Genomic DNA, 22,607 nt, shown 5'->3' with positions numbered 1-22,607 from the left:
AACCCCCAAGGTCAACTATGTTTATAATAATACTAAGATGTAATCTGCCTTAAATTTCAGGAATGTGTAGTGGAATTTTCCAAAGACTACTTTACGTGTGCTAACACAACACACTAAGTGCAGAAGCAGATGAGAATCCAGTTACCTTCAATTATGCCAGACACTGAAAAGATACAAAGAAATGAAGAACACTACTACTATTTTCATTATTCCATTTAAAAAGTTCATTAATAATAATTTTAGTATTTATAATTTTCTATTGTAACAAGAACTTAGTTATAATTAAAAAAAGTTTTTTAAAGATTTTATCTATTTGACAAAGAGAGATCACAAGTAGGCAAAGAGGCAGGCAGAGAGAGAAGAAAGCAGGCTGGTTATAATTTTTAAATGCAATATATTTTTAAATTTCTCGATTTTAATTAAGAATACAGTAGATATCTACAGATGTAACTCATATAATCCAAAGGCTCTTTGGAATTCTTAATACTATGAGTGTAAAGGGGCCCTGAGACCAAAAGGTTTGAGAATCATCAGTATTATGCTAGTGACTAAAGATTTGTTTATAGAGTAGGTTACAGTGCTTATTTTCACACCAAACAGCACTAGTAAGAAATTTTGAGAATTTAGAGTTCCAGGACTGTAGAAAGACAATTAATGGATTTCCTTTCAAGTAAATTACTACTTAGTGTTAACATGTAACATGATGAAAAGATAAAGGAGTACACTAATAAATTAAAAAAAAAAAAAAAGTAAACACTAACTTTTCACCACCTTCTAGTAGATTGTGACCCTTTTTTGAAGTGTCTTATGACACTGACAACTCTAGACTATCTTCCCAGTTGGATCTAATGCCAGTATTCTCCTTAAGTAAATTCGGGAAAGGGCTTTGTCACTACATCCTACAAATGAAAGCAGTCCAAGTTCCAAAACGATTTGTCCTGGTAACAAAATCCACTCCCACCGAAAATATTTTTTTTAGTCTTCTTATAATCTAGGGAGTAAAAAATGTTAAAAGTTAAAAAAAAAATTAATAATCTGCCAACTCACTGAAATGTAGAATACCAATTCCCAATATTCCTAATGCTAGTTGGGTAAATAGCATTACAGAACTTAGCTGTGTGTTGCTGAATATGGTATGACCTTTCTTTGTCATATAAAAGACATGCATTTACAGACCCTCAGGTCTACCCACACATGTACACATATACCTTCATAAGTAACCCACACAAATGTACTTATAAAATCTGGGAAAATATGTATCAATGGTAGAGCAGTAATCTCTAAGAAGTGAGATTTTGGGTGAATATTATTTCCTATGAATTGTCGTTTTTCCCTCCTCATCTTTCTATAGCAAAATATGTATTATTTAACAAAAATAAAGACAAGTTTCAAAAATAATTTGGCTCAATGTTGACAAGAATACTGCCTAAATCTTTTCTTATTTAGATCAGTGATGCTCAGTCACAGGCAATTTTGCCCCCTATGAGAAAACTGGCAATATAGGGATGCATTCTGGCTGCCTCCACTGGAAGGTGGTGCCATGCAGGGCAAAAAAGAATGTTCTGGTGCAAAATATGAACAGTGCTACTGCTGCTGAAAACCACTGATCCATACTGGGCTCCGATAAAATGATGTATTCTGTGACCAACTTTCTCAAGCAAACAAACAAAAAAACCCAAAAAACAAAACTCAAATGAGCTCCAGGCACACCTTTTATGGAATTACTTTAAATCACTGCCTAAGCCAAACTTAGAGTCAGCAAATACTTATCAAACTTTTCATAACTTAAAAGGCGTAAGAATAAAGTTTTTACGAACAAAAATATTGGTCCATCACTCTTCTGATATAAAAACTACTATGCGTTCACTCTACGGTTTTAAATACAGCAAGCAAAACCCAAGCTAGATTTCTCAACAGTTACAGAATGTACCATCAAAGAATATCTATTTTAAATAAGCTTTTTAAAAAGGGTAAGAAATTTAAAAAAGAAATGAACACAGAAGGGTGGGAGAAAAACAAAACCATTTGTAGTTATAAGTTAAAGTAGATATACCATTACCACTATATGATGTATTTTTCTACTGGTCAAGAAACTTCATAGTAGAAACATTTTTAGAATGTCAAGGAAATTACCCAAATCATGCATATAATAACACAATTTAAGAACTTGAAAAATAATGGATTAGGTAAGAGAAGAAAATACTGTTTTCATAATGCTTCCCAAAATTAGAAAAAAAACACACACCAAAATTAAAACTATAATTATCTCAGTATAGTGTTCCAAGTGGCACAAACCCCACTGATATATGGCTTAGCTCCTTGCCAACACATGGTACGGCACAGTTTGGCAGGTTTTTTAACCTCTGTATTTCACTTAGAAGTGACATCATCTCATAGTGTTACTGTACAATTATCCAAGATGGACTATTTGAAGAACTATTAAAAGCACTATTAGAATGGTGTCTAGCATGGTCAATAAATGCTGACCTGCTATTATTATTACATTTTAAGTATGCAAATGAACTGAACTTACCAACATCACACATTAAAGTCTTTTTCTTTTTTCCCGTCCCCAATTTACTTACGTGCATTATCCCCTTCTGGAGGTTGATAAAAAGAAAGGCCCAATGATACTATGGCTGCAATTTCTAGTATAATTAAAGTGACATCTTGTAATGCTTCCCATACTAATTGAAGAAAGGTTTTTGGCTTTTTAGGAGGTATAAAATTCTTTCCAAACACTGCTTCTCTTCTCTCTATATCTGCAGGGTTTCCACTTAAACCTAGTGAAAAGAAACAAATTTCAGTGAAAAGTCTCACATTTACAAATGAAACTACCTATTTTATTCAAAACATATTCATCACACTTTAGATTACAATTCCTAAGATCCTTTTGATAGGATTTTTATGCATTAGACCAAATGTACAGAATTTAAATCCCTGAAAATCGTGTACAGAACTTTAAAAGGACATTTCAGGTAGACAGCTCAAGATTGGACTAAGAATTTTCACTTTTCCAAACTGCTTATTTTTGATCAAATTACTTTATACCATCTTGTAGACTGCCAGAGACCAGAACTGATATGACAGCTGGATGGGTTTTATACTGGAATTAAACATCTCCATGACCTTTACGTATGATGTTTTCGCTCCAAAAATGGGGAATTATGTATTTATTTGATTTACTTACAGAATCTTGGTTAAGTCACTCTTATTTACTAAAGAACAATGAAAAGTTAATTTAAACTCTAAACCTTCTCTACTAAAATGTCTACTATATACTTGGTACTGATAAAAGATTTGCAAGTCACAAAAACCAGAAACTTAGGATGATTTTTCTTCAGAATTTTATTTTTAGGATTTCGTTCCAGCTTAAGAAATAGGTAGTGCCACTGACTGCACCCACAGACACTGCAAGGGAAAAGATGCACCACAGGACACATAACATTTATCGCCTGAGTGTAGAAGTGGAAAGCTATGAGGGCAGAGGTTAAGAGAGAGCTGGATGAACATCAATTTTGCCTTTCCTTCACCCCATCTAGCAGGTCCTCCTCTAATCTAACCCTGCTGATCCTATCCAACCTAAATATATTCCCATTAGCTAAAGCAAAGTTTGCACAAAATTACATTTTTGTTGGGGGGGGAATGAAAACACAGGTAGCAGTGACAAATGATTTGTTCCCTCAGTCTGTTTAAAAATATCAAAGAAGGAGGCAAAGGTACCAGAATGATACCACTTTCAATTTATCATCATGAATTGAAATTTATAATTAATTTAGTTAACTTAATCTTTTTCGGGGGGGGGGGGTTGAAAGAGCTCATTCTTAGAGAACAAGAAAGGAGGAAGACAGGAAAACAGCAGATTACTGGAAGGCTCTTGGTTTTCAGTGTTTCAGCTGGTGATCTCAATGTGGAGGCAGGCAGAGAGTGGAAGAGAGAACAAAGAAATTATGCTGCTACAAAAAACAGTAAGAAATGAATACAAACTTTTTAAAGTAATTATTGGCTTTGTTAACGTTATCAAGAAGATTCCAGAGATGTTTTTATTAGCAACTGTAACAAGGTCAGTCCATTCTGGGCAAAAAGTGTTTCAGATTGTCTGATGACAGAAGTCATCATCTGAAATCTTCCACAGAGCTCCGGGCTTTGAAACAGAGTTTAACAGAAAGAAAGGAATCAAAGGACTGTACTAATTGTGATCAGGGGAAAGACAGTATGAGAGATGCAACTTGCAAGTTATAATTTAGGAGCTACATAGTTCCTTCTGACTAGAGCAATGCTCCCAGATCACACCTGGCTACAAGGAGTTAGCACGGGTTTGTGGTTTAACTGAGGGATAGGACAATCAATGCAGTGACGTTTTCCACAAAACAAAATTTATTTTAAAGAACTAAACCTTGCAATGTTCTGAGATTATGTGCTTCCTGCTTTTTGAATTAAGTGTCCTTTCTTTCATATAAAGATATTAAATAGTAAGTTTGTCTTGTATTTCAGTGATCTTACTAGCAAAAATAAAAGACTGCATTCTTTCCCTGTGTCAATCACCAATATTTTTTTGCTAAGAACTCGTCTGAAGATACTGGTTCTATCAGTTTTACTTACACTTAATAGGACCTATCATTAATTACATATTTATAACACCTAGTAGTTTAAAATATCACCACTATTAACTATAAAATAACTGGCCAAAACTTACATTGGTTATAACAGAGGCCAGTATTTTATGTTAGTGCTGATAAAAACATGTCTTTAGCCAAAGAACTAAAGACATGTAAAAAAAATGTAACTGGAGGAAATTTAGAAAATAAAAAAGCAGCTGGTCTTAAGGGTTATTGTAATTCTTCTGTACCACCCCCAAGCACACACCTAGGACATTAACATCAATAAAGTTATCTGATTTAGGAACAAGAAGGCCTAGATTCCAGTTCACCTACTGAAATTTTGCACATAGGACTTAACTTCTTCAGCTGGGGGAGGGGCATTAAAATTTGTTGGTGTAACTTACAAAGTTGTTTAGAAGGACCCAAGAAGAAGGTACAGAGTATCAAATCATAAACTTAGAATAACAGCTATTAAGTAAGGGGATGACAAGTTACAAACTGAACACTACAGGTTTTAATTACACTTGAATTTCCATAAATATCAAATAATAAGCTTATATAATATAAATATAATGAAGTTAAGGGTTTTATAACACTAGTCTGTTCCCCAGCAAATATTTACTACTTCAAGGGACTACTCTACATCCGGAAGAATCACTGTGAACAAATTATACATTCAGAAGCTTGTATTACATAGCACCGAAACAAAGAGACTAAGTAACACAGAGAAGACTAGTATTTATTCTACCTGTAACAGAAACCTTTCTACAATGAATGGGTTTTAAAGCACTGCAGTAATAATTGATGTCATTTTAATCGTTGTACGAAGTATAAACTGAAGAGTTCAAGAGTGGAGGGAAAAGACCATTATTAGGGAGGCTGTTGCTATACAAAGTAAGAGATGAGGGTAGCCTGTATCTGAGTTTTTTTTTTTTTTTTTTTAAGATTTTTTTTTTTTTTTTATTTGAGAGAGAGAGACAGTGAGAGAGAGCACGAGCGAGGAGAAGGTCAGAGAGCGAAGCAGACTCCCCGTGGAGCTGGGAGCCTGATGTGGGACTCGATCCGGGGACTCCAGGATCATGCCCTGAGCCGAAGGCAGTCGTCCAACCAACTGAGCCACCCAGGCATCCCTGTATCTGAGTTTTTAATTGGATTTACCAATTATCCTGCAAAAAGATCAGACAGGAACTTGCTAAAAGACTGGACATGAATGAAAGAAAAAGAATAAAGAACAGTATCAGTATTTTGTGGGTGGGGAATGGGGGGTAGGGGGTCTATACATTTAAATGGATGGATACTAAAGACGTTTACCAAGAGTATCAAATCAAATTTGGGAATCACGGAATTGAGTGGAAAAGGAGAGGCAAGAGTTAATGGTTTTCATTTTAAAGATTTACACAAGAGATGCCCATTAAATAAACCAGAGGAGATGTCTGTGAGACAGCGAGCTAGCCGTATCTGGAACTCAAGGAAGAGGCCTGAATCAGAGAATCATCAATGTTTATAGAGGATTCTGGAGCCATGGGCCCAATGAGAGTTCCCAGAAAGCAGATGGGAGAGAAGGTCTGAGACTAGAGCCTTGGAACCCTCCCAACATTTGAAGGTCAGATAAGGGAAGAAAAGCCAAAGGCAACCCAAAGAAACGGGTGGGGCTGAGGGGGAGGGGCTCAAAAACAAGCTCATCTAATACTATGGAAGTCTAGAAAAGGAGAATTTTTTTCTTTTTTTTTAAACAAAGATGAGTATCATGTGGATGACTCTGTCAAATGAGTAAGATGAAAACAGAGAATGGACAACTGGCTTTCACTAGATGAAGGCTGACAACCTTGATTAAGAAATCTTACAGTAGAGTGTTGTAAAGAAAGTCTAATTAGAAAGAACTGAAGACAGAACAAGAATTAGAAAATGAGTGGAAACTATGGTCACAGAACTTCTTCCAGGAATATGATACAGCAGAGAAAAATTAAGCAGTAAAAGCGAATTTAAAGTGGGTAAATAAAACCCATTAGGTTTTTAAAAAGCTGATAGATATTAACTCAAGTAATTTACCAGTGTAAATAACCATATAGAGAAGACAACACAAGAAACAAAGGCTAACACTAGAGTAAAGCCTTTGAAGAGGTTAAGGGGAATGGAATCCAGGGTGTAAGTGTTAGCTTGCTCTAAGTGCAAGAAGAGGCTTCCACTGTTAGGAGAGAGAAAGCAAAGTTCTTAGGCAAAGGGAGAGAGCTAAGCTGATGAAACTAGTAAAGAGACTACATGGTCTGAATTTTTAAAACAGTGTACATGTGACATGAAATCATTAAGTATAACTTATGAATAAATGTAACAACAAATCTTCTGCCTAGTACCACTGGCTCAGTTGATGGTAGTGTAGTGACAGTGAGGCAAAGAGCATGTTTAGCACTCATCTCCTCATGGCCCAGTTACCTTCACAAACAGAAAAAGTACTTTTAAAAACTATCAAAGATAGATGTAAAAATGAAAAAAGAAAATCTGATTTAAAATGGAGCTGGGGGCACCTGGGCGGCTCTGTCATTAAGTGGCTGCCTTCGGCTCAGGTCATGGTCTCAGAGTCCTGGGATCAAGCCCTGTGTCGGGCTCCCTGATCGGCGGGAAGCCTGCTTCTCCCTTTCCCACTCCCCCTGCTTGTGTTCCTTCTCTCTTGTGTCTCTCTGTCAAATAAATAAAATCTTTAAAAAATAAAATAAAAAATAGAGGTAGGATGCTATGAAAAGAAAGTTCTTATACATGTATCACTCATGTCAACTTAAATGACAAACAGGAAGGAGGAAGATTTCCACATGCCTCAAGAACAACAAATGACTTGCCACTTGCAGCCAGTGAGAAAATGCCACAACACTGAGCTCTTGCTCCTCGCTAATGAAGCCAGGTTCAAAACAACTCTATTAATCTCCTCTCAGAACCTAATAAAAGCTAGCTTCCCCTCTTGTCTCCTCAGACTTGACTATGGCTCACCTTATCTGCCTGCCCTGACTTGCAACATCACTGCTATTCTTGAATATGCTTATCTTTAAACTGTTTAATTAAATTACCACTTGTTTCATTTAAGGTTGTTATTACCTGGTGTCGGAAGTGGGATTGGAAGGAGGTGAACCCCTAGGAACTAATGACCCCTCACAACTGTTTTCTAGATCCCACAAAACACTCCTTGAGCCCCTTGCACTCTTCATTTCTGTGAGTTGTCTTTTTCCCTCGGATTCAGTGAGTCTCCTCTAGGATACAAGTTCCCTTCTTTTGGTTTAGCTCTCCAGCTGTATCTCAGGTCTGCTTTTGTTAAGATAGTACCCTTCTTGGTGAATACACTTTTGTTTTATGTACTTCTACTCTGAGTAATGGGATCCTTAAAATCCAGAAAGTTAAGCAAGCTACCTTCTGGCATACCTGCCTATTTTACATCTAAACACTATGGTTCCAGAAGCTGTAAATATCTGTAAAAATGGCAAAATATTACTAAAGATAACAGAATTACAATGGCCATTATGAGAAATGTTCCAGTTAGATAAGATCATTTAAGAATTGAACTTGAAAGCAAGGACTATCAAATTAAACAGAATGAGATACCTATTTTTACTGGCATGTAGAAGCCTCCAAATCTCAAAAACTCCAAAATAGCTTTAATGAGAGATTTGTTGTAAAAAGGCTAATGAAAATGTGAAGATACAAGAGTTACCTAAAACAAAAGGCTTTAAGACTGACAAAATTCTCATACAGCTCCCCTCTTTGAATATTCATTCTAGTAATCCTGTCTGAATTGCCTTTCCACTCTGAAGAGACTATTAGACAGTTACCTTTTCCAATAAGACCACCTGAAGCTACAGGCAATTCTCCTCAGGTAGCTTTCATTTCTTGGTCAAGGGCCACAGTAAAGACCAAACAAAGGACTATAGTTAAATAACTTCTTCAACTCATAGAAAATCCTCTAACATTTTAATAACTGGATTAACTCCAGAGATTAGTGAATACACAAAAAGGCAGAAAACATGACTGGAGGCAGTGGTTGGTGACTGAGAGGAAATTTTGTTAAGGTGCTCTCCTCTGTACTGAGGATAATGCAGTTGGATGGGTGGATTAAGCTCTGATGTCATTAAGTGGCAACCCAATTCTTTGAGGAATTGGGAGCAACTACCCTCATCTCACAAATCTTTGTAAAACTAGAAATGCAACTCTAGAGGCAAATTCAAAGTCTGCCCATTTATTTTTCCCAATCCCAAAACCTCCCCTCCTATTTATCTTTAAAGGCTTGTAACTCCCACTCTTCCTTGTGCCCCTGAGGTGTAAATGCTAAAGTACAAACTTCAAGGAAGTAATTCTTTTTTTTTTTTAATTTTATTTATTTATTTGACAGACAGAGATCACAGTAGGCAGAGAGAGAGAGAGAGAGAGAGAGAAAGCAGGCTACCTGCTGAGCAGAGAGCCTGATGTGGGGCTGGGATCATGACCTGAGCCAAAGGCAGATGCTTTACCAACTTAGTCACCCAGGTGCCCAGACATACACTTTTATTGAGGGAAAGTCTGTTACAAAGTGAGACTGGTTATTTAAAAAAGGAAAAGAGGCTGGTTATTTGAAACGAGCAAAGACAGGATAAAATCTAAATGTAAAAAAGAAAGGTAGGTCTTTGGAAAAGGAAGATTTGGAGATTTTAATGTGTGGTCAAGCTGGTTAAGATTAAAATAAATTTATTTAAAAATGAGTTTTAGCATGGGGAATCTAGGTGGCTCAGTGGGTTAAGTGTCTGACTCAGGCTCAGGTCATAACCCCAGGGTTCTGGGATCCAGTCCAGATAGTTAGGCCCCTGCTCACTGGAATCTGCTTGTCCCTCTCCCTTTGCCCAACCCCCACCCCGCCCCAGCCTCTGTTTGCGCTCACTCTCTCTTTAAACCTTTAAAAAAAAAAAAAAATCTTTAAAATAAATAAAATAAAATCTCTTAAATCTTTAAAAAAAATTAAAATCTTTAAAAATAAAATCTTTTAAAAAAGGTGTTTTACCATCAAAAGGACACTGGTACAAAATTAGAATTTTCTTTTCTTCTGTCAAAAGCACAATATTTTCTTACATTACTGAACTGCCCTTAATATGCTACTGTAAACAAGCTTTTCTTTACTTTTAATGTAATCTGCCTAGAAAAAGAAACATTGTGTGTTTTGTCCTCATCAGATCTTTGATTACTTTTTAAAAAAGTTGATTATTTTCAATACTAAAGAAGCTAAGGCTTTTTACAACTATGTAGCTTTCTGTATTTTCCTGCAAAATCTTTGTCGCTTTGGTTAAATCAATACCCAAGTATTGTTTCACAGCGACCTCACATCCTAAGTGTCCAAGCCTTTTGGTGTTTTTGACAAACTTCTCCCAAATCAAATTCTAAAGGTAGTGTTTTGATCTTGAACTGACTTCAGGTTTTTACAGAGGGTCCCTGGAACATTTCAAAGGATTTGTTTTCCTTATAAAGAGGAGATGTTAAATTAATTAGACTTGCCTAGTATGTTAAATTATATGGGAAGTATTGTCAAACAGGTGATGTTAAGCCTTCTTAGAATATATTTGTCTGGAAATGTTATTAATGTAGTAAGGAAAAATAGCATGAACTATCTAAAGATCTTGTATGTCCTAATATCATGTTAACACTTCTATTTCTAGTTACTACTTAAAGTGTCTGTCACAAAAATAACCAAATTTTTATCTTGGCTGCATTATAATGAACTCTCATTGGACATTTAACCATGGCCATTTTGAAGTCTTTTGGTCATTTACAGACAATTATTGTTTTATTCGGACGCTTTTACAAGTGTTCCTGAAAAACTACTTGATCGTCAAAGAGATTTAGGAAAGGACAGTTCTCTGATAACTTTAAGATAATAATAAAACTGAACTGGGTAAGAATTTCCAGAACTAGTGGCAAACTGAATTCAAGCAGAACAAGAATTAAAAACACAAGACTGAATGAACTGAGTAGGGTGACTATAATTTCTATGACTTCTTGTTTAAAACATTATTGGTTCTCTAATGTTTTGCTTCTTCAGATTTTAGGAAACCTTTTCCTTTCTCCTAAGCTTTCAACAATTTGGCTATATGCACCTTCATCAATAAAATAAAACATTTGCTTTTTCTCTCCACATGATCCCTCCAGAATATGAAACTGAGTATTTTTATCTTCATGACAATTATCTGCATAAATTCAATAAGGATCTGTTCTTCTTGTAACAGGACAGAGAAACATCTGTTATATTACCAAAGCTTTGGCTGGAATATCACAGTTGAGAAATGTGCATAGATTCAGATAAAACAAGAGAGTTTTAAGGAGTGAAGTTTGACTTTACACAGTCAATGAAGTCCTTTGAAGGAAAAATCAATCTGGTACCTTGCTTACAAAATTCCAGCAAAACAGTTTTTTTTTAAAGATTTTATTTATTTATTTGACAGAGAGAGATCACAAGTAGACAGAGAGGCAGGCAGAGAGAGCGAGAAAGAGAGAGAGGGAAGCAGGCTCCCTGCTGAGCAGAGAGCCCGATGCGGGACTCGATCCCAGGACCCCGAGATCATGACCTGAGCCGAAGGCAGCGGCTTAACCCACTGAGCCACCCAGGCGCCCCAGCAAAACAGTTTTAAAAGAGTTTGGATGGTTAATCACTATTCTTGCTGCACTAATGTACATAACCAGGCAAAGTTTAATGCAAAGAAATAGTTCTATTATAAAAAATGAGGGTACTTGCAGAGAGAGAAAAATTATGTTTATATTTTTCTTTAATCCTGTTAATTGTCTCGGAGTTTCTGTTATAAACTTGCAAATTGGACTGGATCCTGAATTCTGATTTCCTCAAAATCTAGCTACAATTCTCAAAGGAACATTTCCAATTTTCTCTCACACTTCTGATCTGGAATCAATCAGAACAAAGACTACCCATGACTGTACTTGGAAGGGACTATACCAGGTCCTCCTCACTCCCCAGATGGCAGACAAACTTCAGGGACTTAAACCTTGAACATGTATCTCATGGATGAAGAAGGCTCCATCTGACACCTGGTCCTGCACAGACATTAGAGACCTCCAAATCAAACAGTCTAGAAAAAGAAGTAGCTGACATAAAGGCTGACTGCTTACTCTCTTGATGCCAAATCAAAACCTCATAGTTTAAACAGGAAAACTTTTTCATTCTCTTTCTTTTACTCTGGCATTGTCCTGGAAAGAGAAAATCTTCATCCATTTCTCCAAGGCCACTGCTAAAGGAGGGGTTTGCCTTTCAGACTGTTGTACTTAACATTAAAATCTCTATCCTATTAACAGTGCCATCTGAGTGAGTGATTTGTGCCCCAGTTGGACTTATGTTTGTCTGTGGTGGCTATCATTCTCCCTGGGCCTATAAATGCGGGCCTATCAACAACTAGTGCATATCAAGGCAAGGCCTTTTAAGATCTGACCATGCCCCTAACTTCTGACAATCCAACTAAGGCACCTTCATTGGTCAAATGCCCGGTATTTACATTGTCAAATGAGAAAGGACCTAGCAGGAGGCTTTCATGATTTAGGATTCACTTCCTTTAGCAGGGCTGTATTTCCTCAGTCAGGAGTACATGCAAACAAGAATATGATCAGAAATTTCTCCTTAACTCTTGGAGATATTGCAGAATCAGTTGTTAAGACAACTGCCCAAAAAAGAGCCTTACACTCTCTGGCCAAAGTTGATAACATGACAGTCCTTGATAATTGTTTAGCTGAGCAAGGAAGAGTCTGTGCCGTGGCCAACACCACCTGCCGCACCTGGATTAACACTTCTGGGGAAGTTAAAACTCAGTTACATAAGATCATTGAGCAACCCACTTGGCTTAAAAAGCACACTGACCAGCCAACCTGGAATTTCCTAGTCAGCACTAGGAGATTTGGTGGCAACAGCAGGACCAAAGGAGAGTTCCAACAGCTCTGGGGACAATGAGAAATTCAAGCGTGGTACCCTCAAACCCCTTTTTGAGGTCAGTCCTTCCTGCTAGTTCTGAAGACCATGAAAATAATGTAGCAAACAGAATGCTAGCTCAAGGCTCTCAGATGATCTAATGTTTAGAGACCTGATAAGATATGAATCTATGAATGGGAAATGCATGAGAGCCCCTCCTTCATATCTTCCCTGTTACTCAAAAGCGGCCTCCATGGTTTCCACTCGCTACTTAGTCCCCATTCCCTCATCCTCACATGGGACCTGACTCCTAGAAAAAGGTCCTTCCAAGCACCAAAAGACACAAATAGACAAAAATATTTTCATCAAAAAGAACCACCTGATGCTTAATCAGTGATGCTTTCTGAGAAATATCTTAATCCAAAGGGGAAAACATGAAAACGAATCAAGAAAATCTAATTTAAAATGCAGTCGGGAAGCCATGAAGGGACGGTTCTCATGCACGTAGCACTCATCTCAACTTACACGACCAGCAGGAAGGAGGAGGATTTCCACATGCCTCAGTAAGAGCAAACTGCCCACCACTTGCAGCCAGTGAGAAACCACCATAACCTCGAACGCCTGTTCTTCTCCAGGGGAGTTATATTCAAAACAACCCTCCCTCAATTTCTTCCTAACAGTTAGTCTCCCTCCTTTGTCTCCTCAGACTGGGCTACGGCTTGCCATAGTTTGCTTGTCCTGAACGCCAATTCCCCGGCTACTCTCACATAGACTCATCTTTGTTTAATTCAAGTACCATTTGTTTTCTTTAAGGTTGACAGTCTCAGCGTTATCTGCTTTTGGTCTGGATTCACCACTGTGGGAAGGGAAGGGTGCAGGGGCAAGGGGAGTCTATTTTCATCCTATGAGCAGATAATGGCTCAAGAGTATTGTCTATATATTTGAAAAAGACGTAAAATTCACACTTGATCACAACTTGATGTTTTATAAGAAAACGAAGCACCACAACCTCTGCGACTAATAAAATCATGTCTCAGTTTAGGAAATGGAAAGGGGAAAGTACTGGAATGTAGGAAGCAGAAGGGCTTTACCGACAATCACGGCTACGACACAGCAAATACCACAGTCTTATCAATTTCTGTACGTGTCTCCGTGTGTGCATGTGTGTGTGTGTGTCTATGTGTGTGAGAGAGAGAGGGACACAGTGGTGGTAGCAGCCGCCCCAACCCATCTAAGTAAAGGCTGCAGGGAAACATGCAGACCGAGAAAGCATGTGAAAATTTATGTTTACTTGCATTCTTTTTGGGAAACAAACAAATATGCTCAATTTCAAAAAAGGAGACTGCTTCTCATTTGAGGCATCACTGGTCTCAAGTGAAATATTCACATTCATTTCCATGGGCCAGGCATTGTGATGGCCACTAAGTAAACACACAAAGGGAAATGAGTCAGACAGCATGCCTTTCTCTTGCACTCGCCCTCAAAGAACTCAGTTTCCTGGGGCAAGCTGACAAGTAACCAGTTAATCATGGCAAATTGTGTTAAGTATTATGACAGGGGTGGTGAGGTAGTATGGGAATATACACAGGGAACTAGAATCCAAAATTTAAAGGGTTAGGGACAGATGAGGAAATTCTAAGGTATCTAATTTGAGGTCTTAAGAATGATTAAGACATAGGGCACCTGGCTGGCTCCATGGGTAGAGCATGCGATTCGATCTCTGAGTTCAAACCCCACAATGGCTGTGGAGTCTATTTAAAAAAATAATAGTAAATAAAATTAAAGTGAATAAATGGAGTAGCAAGAACCCCACTAGGCTACTCTATACCTTTGTTCTTTTTTTTAAAAAAAAAAAAAAAAGAAAAAGAAGAAGAAGAAAAAGATGGTATGTAAGAGACCCAGAAACAAGAGTCACCTTGGCACAAGAGTTTTTAAGAAAACTGCAGTTCTGCTATGCTCAAACACTGAAGAGAAGAGCTGGGAAGAAGAAACAAGATAAGAGAAGTAAGCAGGGGTCAGATCCCCCAAAAGATTTGTTAACCTAAGCAAGAGGTCAGAACTTCATTCTAAGGCCAGTGCAAAACTACTACTAGCTTTAAGCAAGGAAGTGCCAGGTAACATACAGGGAGACAGGAAAAAAACACCCGAGTCCACTGTTATATCAATTATCATAAATGAAGTCAGTCCTCAAACAGAGGAATGGGGATGCAGACAAGCAGACACCCTCGGGTTAAGACCAAGTTAGGAGTTAGAATTTCTAGGTCTTGCTGACCAACAGAATGAGAGTGGGTGCAAGTTTCCCCACCCAAGTCCAGGCCACCTAAAAGATGGATAATGGTTTCAGTGGAAACGGGAAAAAGAGAGTATGCTTTTAGAAAGGAAAGTATGGAAAGGTTGAGGAAATAAGAGGTCTATAACAATTTTTTCAGGCCCGAAGTCTGGGGTAAAAATCTCGACTGGAGCTACAGATGTGGAAACCACCAGCATCCAGATGATGTGTGCAGTCGTAGAAGTACATGGCATTACCAGAGGAGTGTCGATGATGAGGAGTGTGTGGAGAGGAACTGAAACCTGAGGCCCACCAACTTCTAAAGGAAAGCACAGCAGGCTGATACATAACTGGCCAGAGAAGAAGAAAGCCCACAGAATTTAGCATCATGAAAACCAGAACAGAATGGTTTAAAAAGGAAACACAGGAATGCGTGGTGGGCTCAGTTGGAAAAGCATGCAAATCTTGATCTTGAGGTCATGCGTCTGAGCCCTACGTTGAGTATGGAGACTACTAAAATAAATAAACTTTAAAAAAATAAAATAAAAAGGAAAAATGTCAACTGCACTCAGAAAACCAAACTTAAAAAAAAAACAAACAACTCTAATGTTATGCTACTTCAGACTCCATCAAGGACAACTTTAAGTATGTGCAACAAAGTTACAAGAGGTCAGTGTTACTACCTTCAAAAAATTCATAAGCAATGAAAACTAGTGACCTGAACAGGTATTAAATTAAATGTAGAATTCTCTATTAGAGCAGCAATAAATTTCTAGGAAAAGGTTGCGCAGGATTATCAACATAAAGTGCTTGCAGGTAACTCTACGTAAGTATTAAAATACACGTGGCTGGCATACTGTGGTGATGGAAATCCTTGCTGAGTGCCTTGAAAGAGCTGTGCCAACCTGTATAACCAAGCACACCCATCAGGGCATCAGAGGATTCTTGTGGTAGCCTTTAAGTCAACAATGATTCATGCTGGGCAAAGGGCTGATTTTTTTTTTTTTTTAATATGTTCCCAAATGTGAGTATTAGTGTTAGTATGTTACATCATGAAGACCTGGTCAAAGCACACCGTTACTAACAGCCTTACTTCCAGGAGGGCAAATATCAACTGCCATCTGAAACACTATGGAAACATTAGTCAGCCAGGGCAATCAATTATTGTTGACTTTACCCTGCTTCCTACCGCATAACTCTTTTTTTTCTTTCTACCCCTGTTTTTCTTATTCCCTTTGCTTTCTTTTCCTCTTGCACCTAATTTTAGCAACTACCACTTAAAAAGCTTGGTGTCTCATTTACTTTCCTGACCATTTAGAAGGCCATGAAGCCATCCATGCCTCTTACAGAGTTATCCCTCTGTACCAGACTTTAACTGGTAGGCATTCACTGTTCCCCTTTATTTAGTGCGGCAGTACTGAATGACATAACATGCTACCAGCATAGAGATCTGCATTCTAGAAATCTTATCATTAGACAGTCTACTCTACCATCCAATTTAAAATATAATATAAATAACATAGGAACACATTAAAACGGAAAAAAATCCCAAAAGCTAATTTGGAAATAAAAGGATCAAGAAATAGGATTTACAATAGGAATAAGGAAGTCACTATAGGAAAACAATAAAGATAGTGAAGAAAAAACTCACAAGGATAACTGCATGCAGTTAGGATGCTGTAAGGAAGTAATTTCCTTGTAAAGTATATTCTCGGATTCTGAGGACTCCAAGAGATAATAGTCTCCATTTCAGTTAACCTCAAAATTTGTACTTCCAATTCTTTTAAGAGTTAAAGATGGTTTAATTTTTAATATGAAAATCACATCTGGCTCAAAACACTCTCTATCTATCAGTACACATAAAGTACGCTTCAAATCCAGTTAAAGGGGTACTCTGCTGGAAGACAAGCAGTAAATCAGCAGGCCAAATGGGGAAGTTCACAAATACCAACTTTCTGAACAGGCAATATTTTAAAAGGACTAACTGATCAACAGAAGCTTTATTAAATAACTCAAAAATTTTTTCACCATGAACTTCTTGCCAACAAAAATTACTATTTGAGAAGACAGAACACAGGTACCTTTTTCTCAAAACTGTTTTGCAAGTTGCATGAACTGAGCTTTTCAAACAGGTAGCACAGTACAAGGGTTAAAAGCATGTTCTCCGTGGCGACCATGTCAAGGTCTGAATCCCTACTGTGGCACTTAAGAGCTGTGAGACTTTGGGTAAGCCCATTAACCTGTCTGTGCTGTAGATTCTTTGGTTGTAAAAAAGGGTAAGGTTGTTTGGAGGATAAAATGAGTTAATATTTGTAACTGCTAGCAACAGCCAATCTGACACAAAAAAGTGTTAACTATGTGTTACCTTCTTTTTGTTTTAGCTGTGTTTCAGAAATGTCTTCAATTGCTCTTCCTCCAGATTGGAGAGCAATCTAACAACCACATCCTCAGTATCTCTGATTTTCCTTTCCGACTCATTTTTTTCTCTTAAGCACACATTGCTAATACATCACATGTTTAGCTGTCCTGTAAATTTGTCTCCCCCTTGTAAAAATAAGTCAGGGATTATTTTATTCACGAAAGTGCATGCCCAGCGGAGAAGAATAGTAGCCTCCATGAGTGGACTATCCCAGCAATTCTAAGGGGCACATATTCTTACACTGTATTAACACTGTTGAAATTGGGATGTAATTTAATTATACACTTACAATTATCTTACAGTTAAAACTGCCAACACTAGTTCTTTTCTTTTAGAGGGTATATAAAACATATGCCAATTAAAAACCTAGATCTGATGAAAGACTGTATGTCAATGAATGATTAAGTGAAGTATTAAAGAAACAGATAAACTTGTTTCTACTTAATCAAAATTTACATTCTTTTTTTTTTTTTTTAATTTTATTTATTTATTTGACAGAGATCACAAGTAGGCAGAGAGAGAGGGGGAAACGAGCAGGCTCCCTGCCAAGCAGGGAGCCCGACGCGGAGCTCAATCCCAGGACCCAGGGATCATGACCTGAGCCGAAGGCAGAGGCTTAACCCACTGAGCCACCCAGGTGCCTCCCCAAATTTACATTCTTTAAAGAATCATTTTAGTCTTACTTTCCCTGATTAGAAGCAGGTTATACTAACAGAGGAGAACTTACTGTCTGGATCGTTTTCTTGGGCTTACAAACTCCTAGCTGATTATCCCTGATGATGATTTATTTATTATCATTTGCCTAGCTGATCAGTAACAAAATGTTCATTAGCTTTCTGAATAAATTATTTCTAAATTAAACTAAAACTACTCCTCTGGTAACAATATTCCCATGAAGCCTGTGGCGGTTTTTCTTTCACCCTACAACTGTAAACACAAATATGCTTAAAATGTTTTTTTAAATTTTTTAAAAGAATATTTCAAAATGACAAACTGTTCATATTTAACCAGTGAAGACAAAAGTTTGTGTAAATTTTAACAAAAATCTGTAATACGAGGAAGAAGCAAGAATTTACCAAAAATAAAAGAGGGGAAAATATTTCATGTATTCATTTGATAGCTCAAAGCAGCAACAATGCACATCAAATTTTGGGCAGTAAGTGAATTACTTCTAAGATTATCCACAGCTTCCATCACGTAGTAAGAAAGGTGCATAACATCACCTCCCCAAATTTTAAAAGTACTGTAGTAAACGCAAAATTTTCAGTTAACTTAAATAAACAGCCAAAATCAATGTAGGATTACTGCCCAAAATAACACCACAAAAGAAAGTCCAGTGCAAACAAATGAGAATCACATCTATTAAAAATGAGAACAGACCATACAGGGGTGTTTAGTTATTAGAAGACAAGAATTCTGATTAACTAGTAGCACAGAAATGCAAAAGCATGGTTGAGGGAAGTACAGTTAAGTGGTTTGAAGCTGAAGCTCAGTATTACTTTTTATGAACAAACTATGTTGTTATTATATTAGGGCTTTTTAATGGTAGCATTTCTTAACAATTTGGTGAGCATGAAACATCCAACAATTAGGTGTTAGGTTCAATGTAGAAAGTACATATAGTTGAATTAATGAATCTACCAGCTGAGAACAGCGTATCAATGTACAAATCTCTAAAAGAGATATAAAGTGAGCTAATATTTCAAAAAGGGGTTTGCATAATGAACAAGCTACAAACTTTGTCAAACTACTATCTGTTAAAGTCCATGGGTCTGTTCCTGAATCCTAGAATTTACACCAACAGGGATCCCTGCTACCTTAAAGTTACTGCAATATTAAGGAGTAACTAAGAAGTCCACATTTCTAGTAGTTCTGACTTAAGGAAAATACAAAAGATTTAACAGGCCTTGCAGGAAAAAGAATACTCCAAGTGATCAAGGAAGCCCTTTTCAGACATGTGTGAATATGGATACTGTCTTCCTCAAGATTATGCCACCTCAGAAAAAATATTTACCTACCATTAAAACAATTAAGAATTCAAACAGCAATAATACACACACACACACACACACACAAGTTTAAAGAATTTTTGACGTGATCTAAAAATTTCTAACACTTTTGGAAGTAACTTTTTGCCATTACTTTAAATTTTATCACATATATTATGGCATGGCATAAGAGGTTTCCAAAAAAAAAAAAAAAAGTTAAAAACATTTTTGGGGGCACCTGGCTGGCTCAGTCAAAAGAAAATGTTACTCTCGATCTTGGGGCTGTGAGGTCACACACAAGCCACACACTGGATGTAGAGGGTTACTTTTACTTAAAAAATAAATGGACTAAAAAAAACAAAAAACAAAAAACAAAAAACTCTGCCTAATTTCTCTGGAACTTGCTTTAGAATATGTACTAATATACTTTAACTTTTAACATTAATACTTCCCCATCCTTACTAAAGTACAATCACCAGTCATCATTATGTATCCTCCTTTGTAATTTGGAAAAGCTTTTCTGAAACTTCCTAACTGTAATTTTCTTTTCAACATGATGAATGTATAAAAAAGGTCACCTATCTCAAACCATTTCAAAGGCCATAATGCAATGAAGTTATAATGACTTTTCTTGATTCTCATAAAGAAACTTACTACAAATTGAGAATTATGAAACCAAAGATTTCTTTGAACACAGGGAAATTGAACATAATTCTAAGACTTGAAAATTAGTTTTAATCAAAGGAACTGTCTGCTAGGTTAGAAAAAAAAAAAATTGGCTTCTAATCTACTCCATTTGCTTTAGGACCTTCTGAACTAATTTATTAAAGTTTAGGATAAAAACAACTTGGTCCGCTACTGGCAGTGACAACTACTTCAAGCCACCTTATAAAATGAAGGCTAAGTGAGCAGGGTTTATTTCCACTGAATCCCCTGGAGGCTACCCAGCCTGGTTCCATTCTCTATAGCTCCAGTGGAAAAGCAATCTTGTTACTGTAAACAAGCAGCAGCAATATGCACAACAGTACAAAATATTTCCTCCCACCAACTTAAATATATACATCTGTAACATTATTTCCTGATCTAAAGTTACTTTAATTGCACCAATGTGAGAGCTAACCCACTCACCTTAATGTCACTAAAATTATGATATAATCATACAATAATATATATATATAGAGAGAGAAAGGTCTATTTATGAGCCAAATTCCTAGTGCTCTCCATACAAAGAGCTAAAAACAAACATAACACAACTCACCTTCATTGGGAGAGGTTTTCAATCTGCTACAAATGCCATAGACATCTCCATAGCTTTCCTGTATTTTTCGTAATGCATCTGTAGACCTGAGCTCCATGAGAGCCCGCAGCTCCGCGAGCGTGATTCCAAAGTCTCCGTCATGATTAGCTTCCTTCAAAGAGTTTTTTACTCCACTATATGCAAGAGAATTGTTTGCCATGTCGCCCATTACAAGAATAATTTATTAGGAGGAAAATGTTTCCCAAAAGACTCTAATTTTCACTTGATGTATTTCCAAGATGAAAATCTTTTAAATATGAAAGTCTTTCTTAAACCAAACACTCATTGTATGATTTTGTAGAGCAGCATCAACAGCACTTCCCAGAGAAGTATCTTGACCTTTGGCCCATGACTTGTTTCTTCTTATCAATCATGAGATGTACACATCTGTAAGAAAATATTTAAAAGTTAATATAATCCCTCTTTAATAGCATTATGCATACAAGTATATTTTCTAAGTATCATTCAAGTAGCTAATCAAAGAACGTTTAATTACAGAAATATTTTAACTGTAGTCTCACGCCTGTAAAGTGTTTTGCATGACAAAATGTCGAAGTATAACTCCTAAATAAAATTGTATTTCAAGACACTAGATCTCACCATTATTAAATGAAAATGCATTTCACATGACTGAATTTTGTGTTCATTCAGTATCACTGTTATTAACAGTTATCACTCAGCACTTACTTTCCCAGCACCATTTCTTTAAATTTATTCTCTCATTTAATCATCACAATTTAATCGCATGAGGTGTTATTATTCCCTTTCTACTGAGAAGAGTAAGCCTCAGAGAATTTCAGTAGCTTCTGCATAGCTAACGAATGCCTAAAAAATGGATGAGCTGGGATGTCTCCAAACCCATGTTCTTTCTAATACATGGAACCTTCTTTCTAAACCTTTCATACAATATAGACCCTGAGAAGACAAAAAACACAACAAACAGTATGCTTTCCTGAAGTCCTCCTTGGACACTGTGCAGCACCACCATCTTTTCGCTTTCTAAAACTATCTTCCACCATGATTTCCGTCATATGTCATCACCTCAGGTCCTGCCTTGAAACACCTACCCCAAGAAATTCTCTATCCCTTATCATTCTTTGTCATTACTCTACTTCTTTGCCAGCCTTTATGATCTAAAATTACCTTGTTCATTTATTTGTGAGGCTTGCCCATTAGTACATTCTGGGAATCTAGAACCGTGCAAGGCACATGGTAGACAACCAGGGTTTAAGCAATGAATGGATGCATTACTTTAATTTCCCCTATAATACTTTCAAGTTCTCCTTGTAATCTAAGCCTCCTAAAGATGTATGTTCAGCTCTTGTCTCCATCTACATCCTTTAACCATCTCAATGTTAACATGCTCAACACTGGTTTCATCTCCTTTTTTCTTTTTAAGGATTTTATTTGAGAGAGAGACAACGCACACACATGTTCACAAGCAGGGGAAGTGACAGAGGGAGAGGGGGAAGCAGGCTCTCTGCTAACCATGGACCCCAATACGGGGGCCCAATCCCAAGCCCCTGGTATCATGACCTGAGCTAATCGCAGATGCTTAACCAACTGAGTCACCCAGGCGTCCCAGCAACACTGGATTCATCTTATTCCCTAAGCAGAGAACTTCCTTCCTCAATCACCACTGTCCTCCTCACCTGGGCTTGAAATCCTAAGTTATCCTTGATTCCATCCACTTCAGCTTCAGTCACTGAGTAAATCTTCCTTTGAAAGCTCTTTTTATGTAACGTTTTTCTTTCTGATCTTCGAGTCCCTTCTTCACAAGTTATAATCACTACCCCCCAGGTTCTCTTTCATTCTAATTTCTCCTTTATCCAAAGGTGTGCATTTTGCGGCTACATTTAGTTTTTAAAACAGGCTTCACATCACTATACCTAAACTTATAGGGTGAAGAAACAGTCCCACTGCTCATGCCTATTTAGCACTGAAACCTAAGCTCTAATTTACGTATTCCTCTCTCTTCTTCCTCAATACCTCAAATACCCCACTCCCTCAAATACCCCACTCCCCCATATTTAATAAGATGTTCAGTGATTGGGAACAAGAAAAGATTACTGGCAAGTGCAATTAATCTTCATCTATTAAACTGTTATGAGGATATTTACAAAT

General features: G+C 37.1%; 1 protein-coding gene across 5 annotated transcripts in view; it reads right to left on the bottom strand.

Annotated features, from left to right (window-relative positions):
- ATP2B1 (ATPase plasma membrane Ca2+ transporting 1) overlaps nucleotides 1–22,607 on the bottom strand; it is a 124,068-nt gene that overhangs the window by 48,277 nt on the left and 53,184 nt on the right. For all 5 annotated transcript variants that reach the window (XM_044228993.1, XM_044228997.1, XM_044228998.1 and 2 more), the window contains 2 exons: nucleotides 20,445–20,870; nucleotides 2,586–2,783 (listed from right to left, as the gene is read on the bottom strand). In XM_044228993.1, the coding sequence (XP_044084928.1) occupies nucleotides 2,586–2,783; nucleotides 20,445–20,652 (406 nt within the window). In that variant the 5' untranslated portion in view covers nucleotides 20,653–20,870. The remainder of the gene's footprint in view (nucleotides 1–2,585; nucleotides 2,784–20,444; nucleotides 20,871–22,607) is intronic.

This window comes from Neovison vison, chromosome 12, assembly GCF_020171115.1.
Source record: "Neovison vison isolate M4711 chromosome 12, ASM_NN_V1, whole genome shotgun sequence".
NCBI lineage: Eukaryota > Metazoa > Chordata > Mammalia > Carnivora > Mustelidae > Neogale > Neogale vison.
Note: the sequence above shows the minus strand (reverse complement) of the source record. Positions and strands in the feature narration are given on the sequence as shown.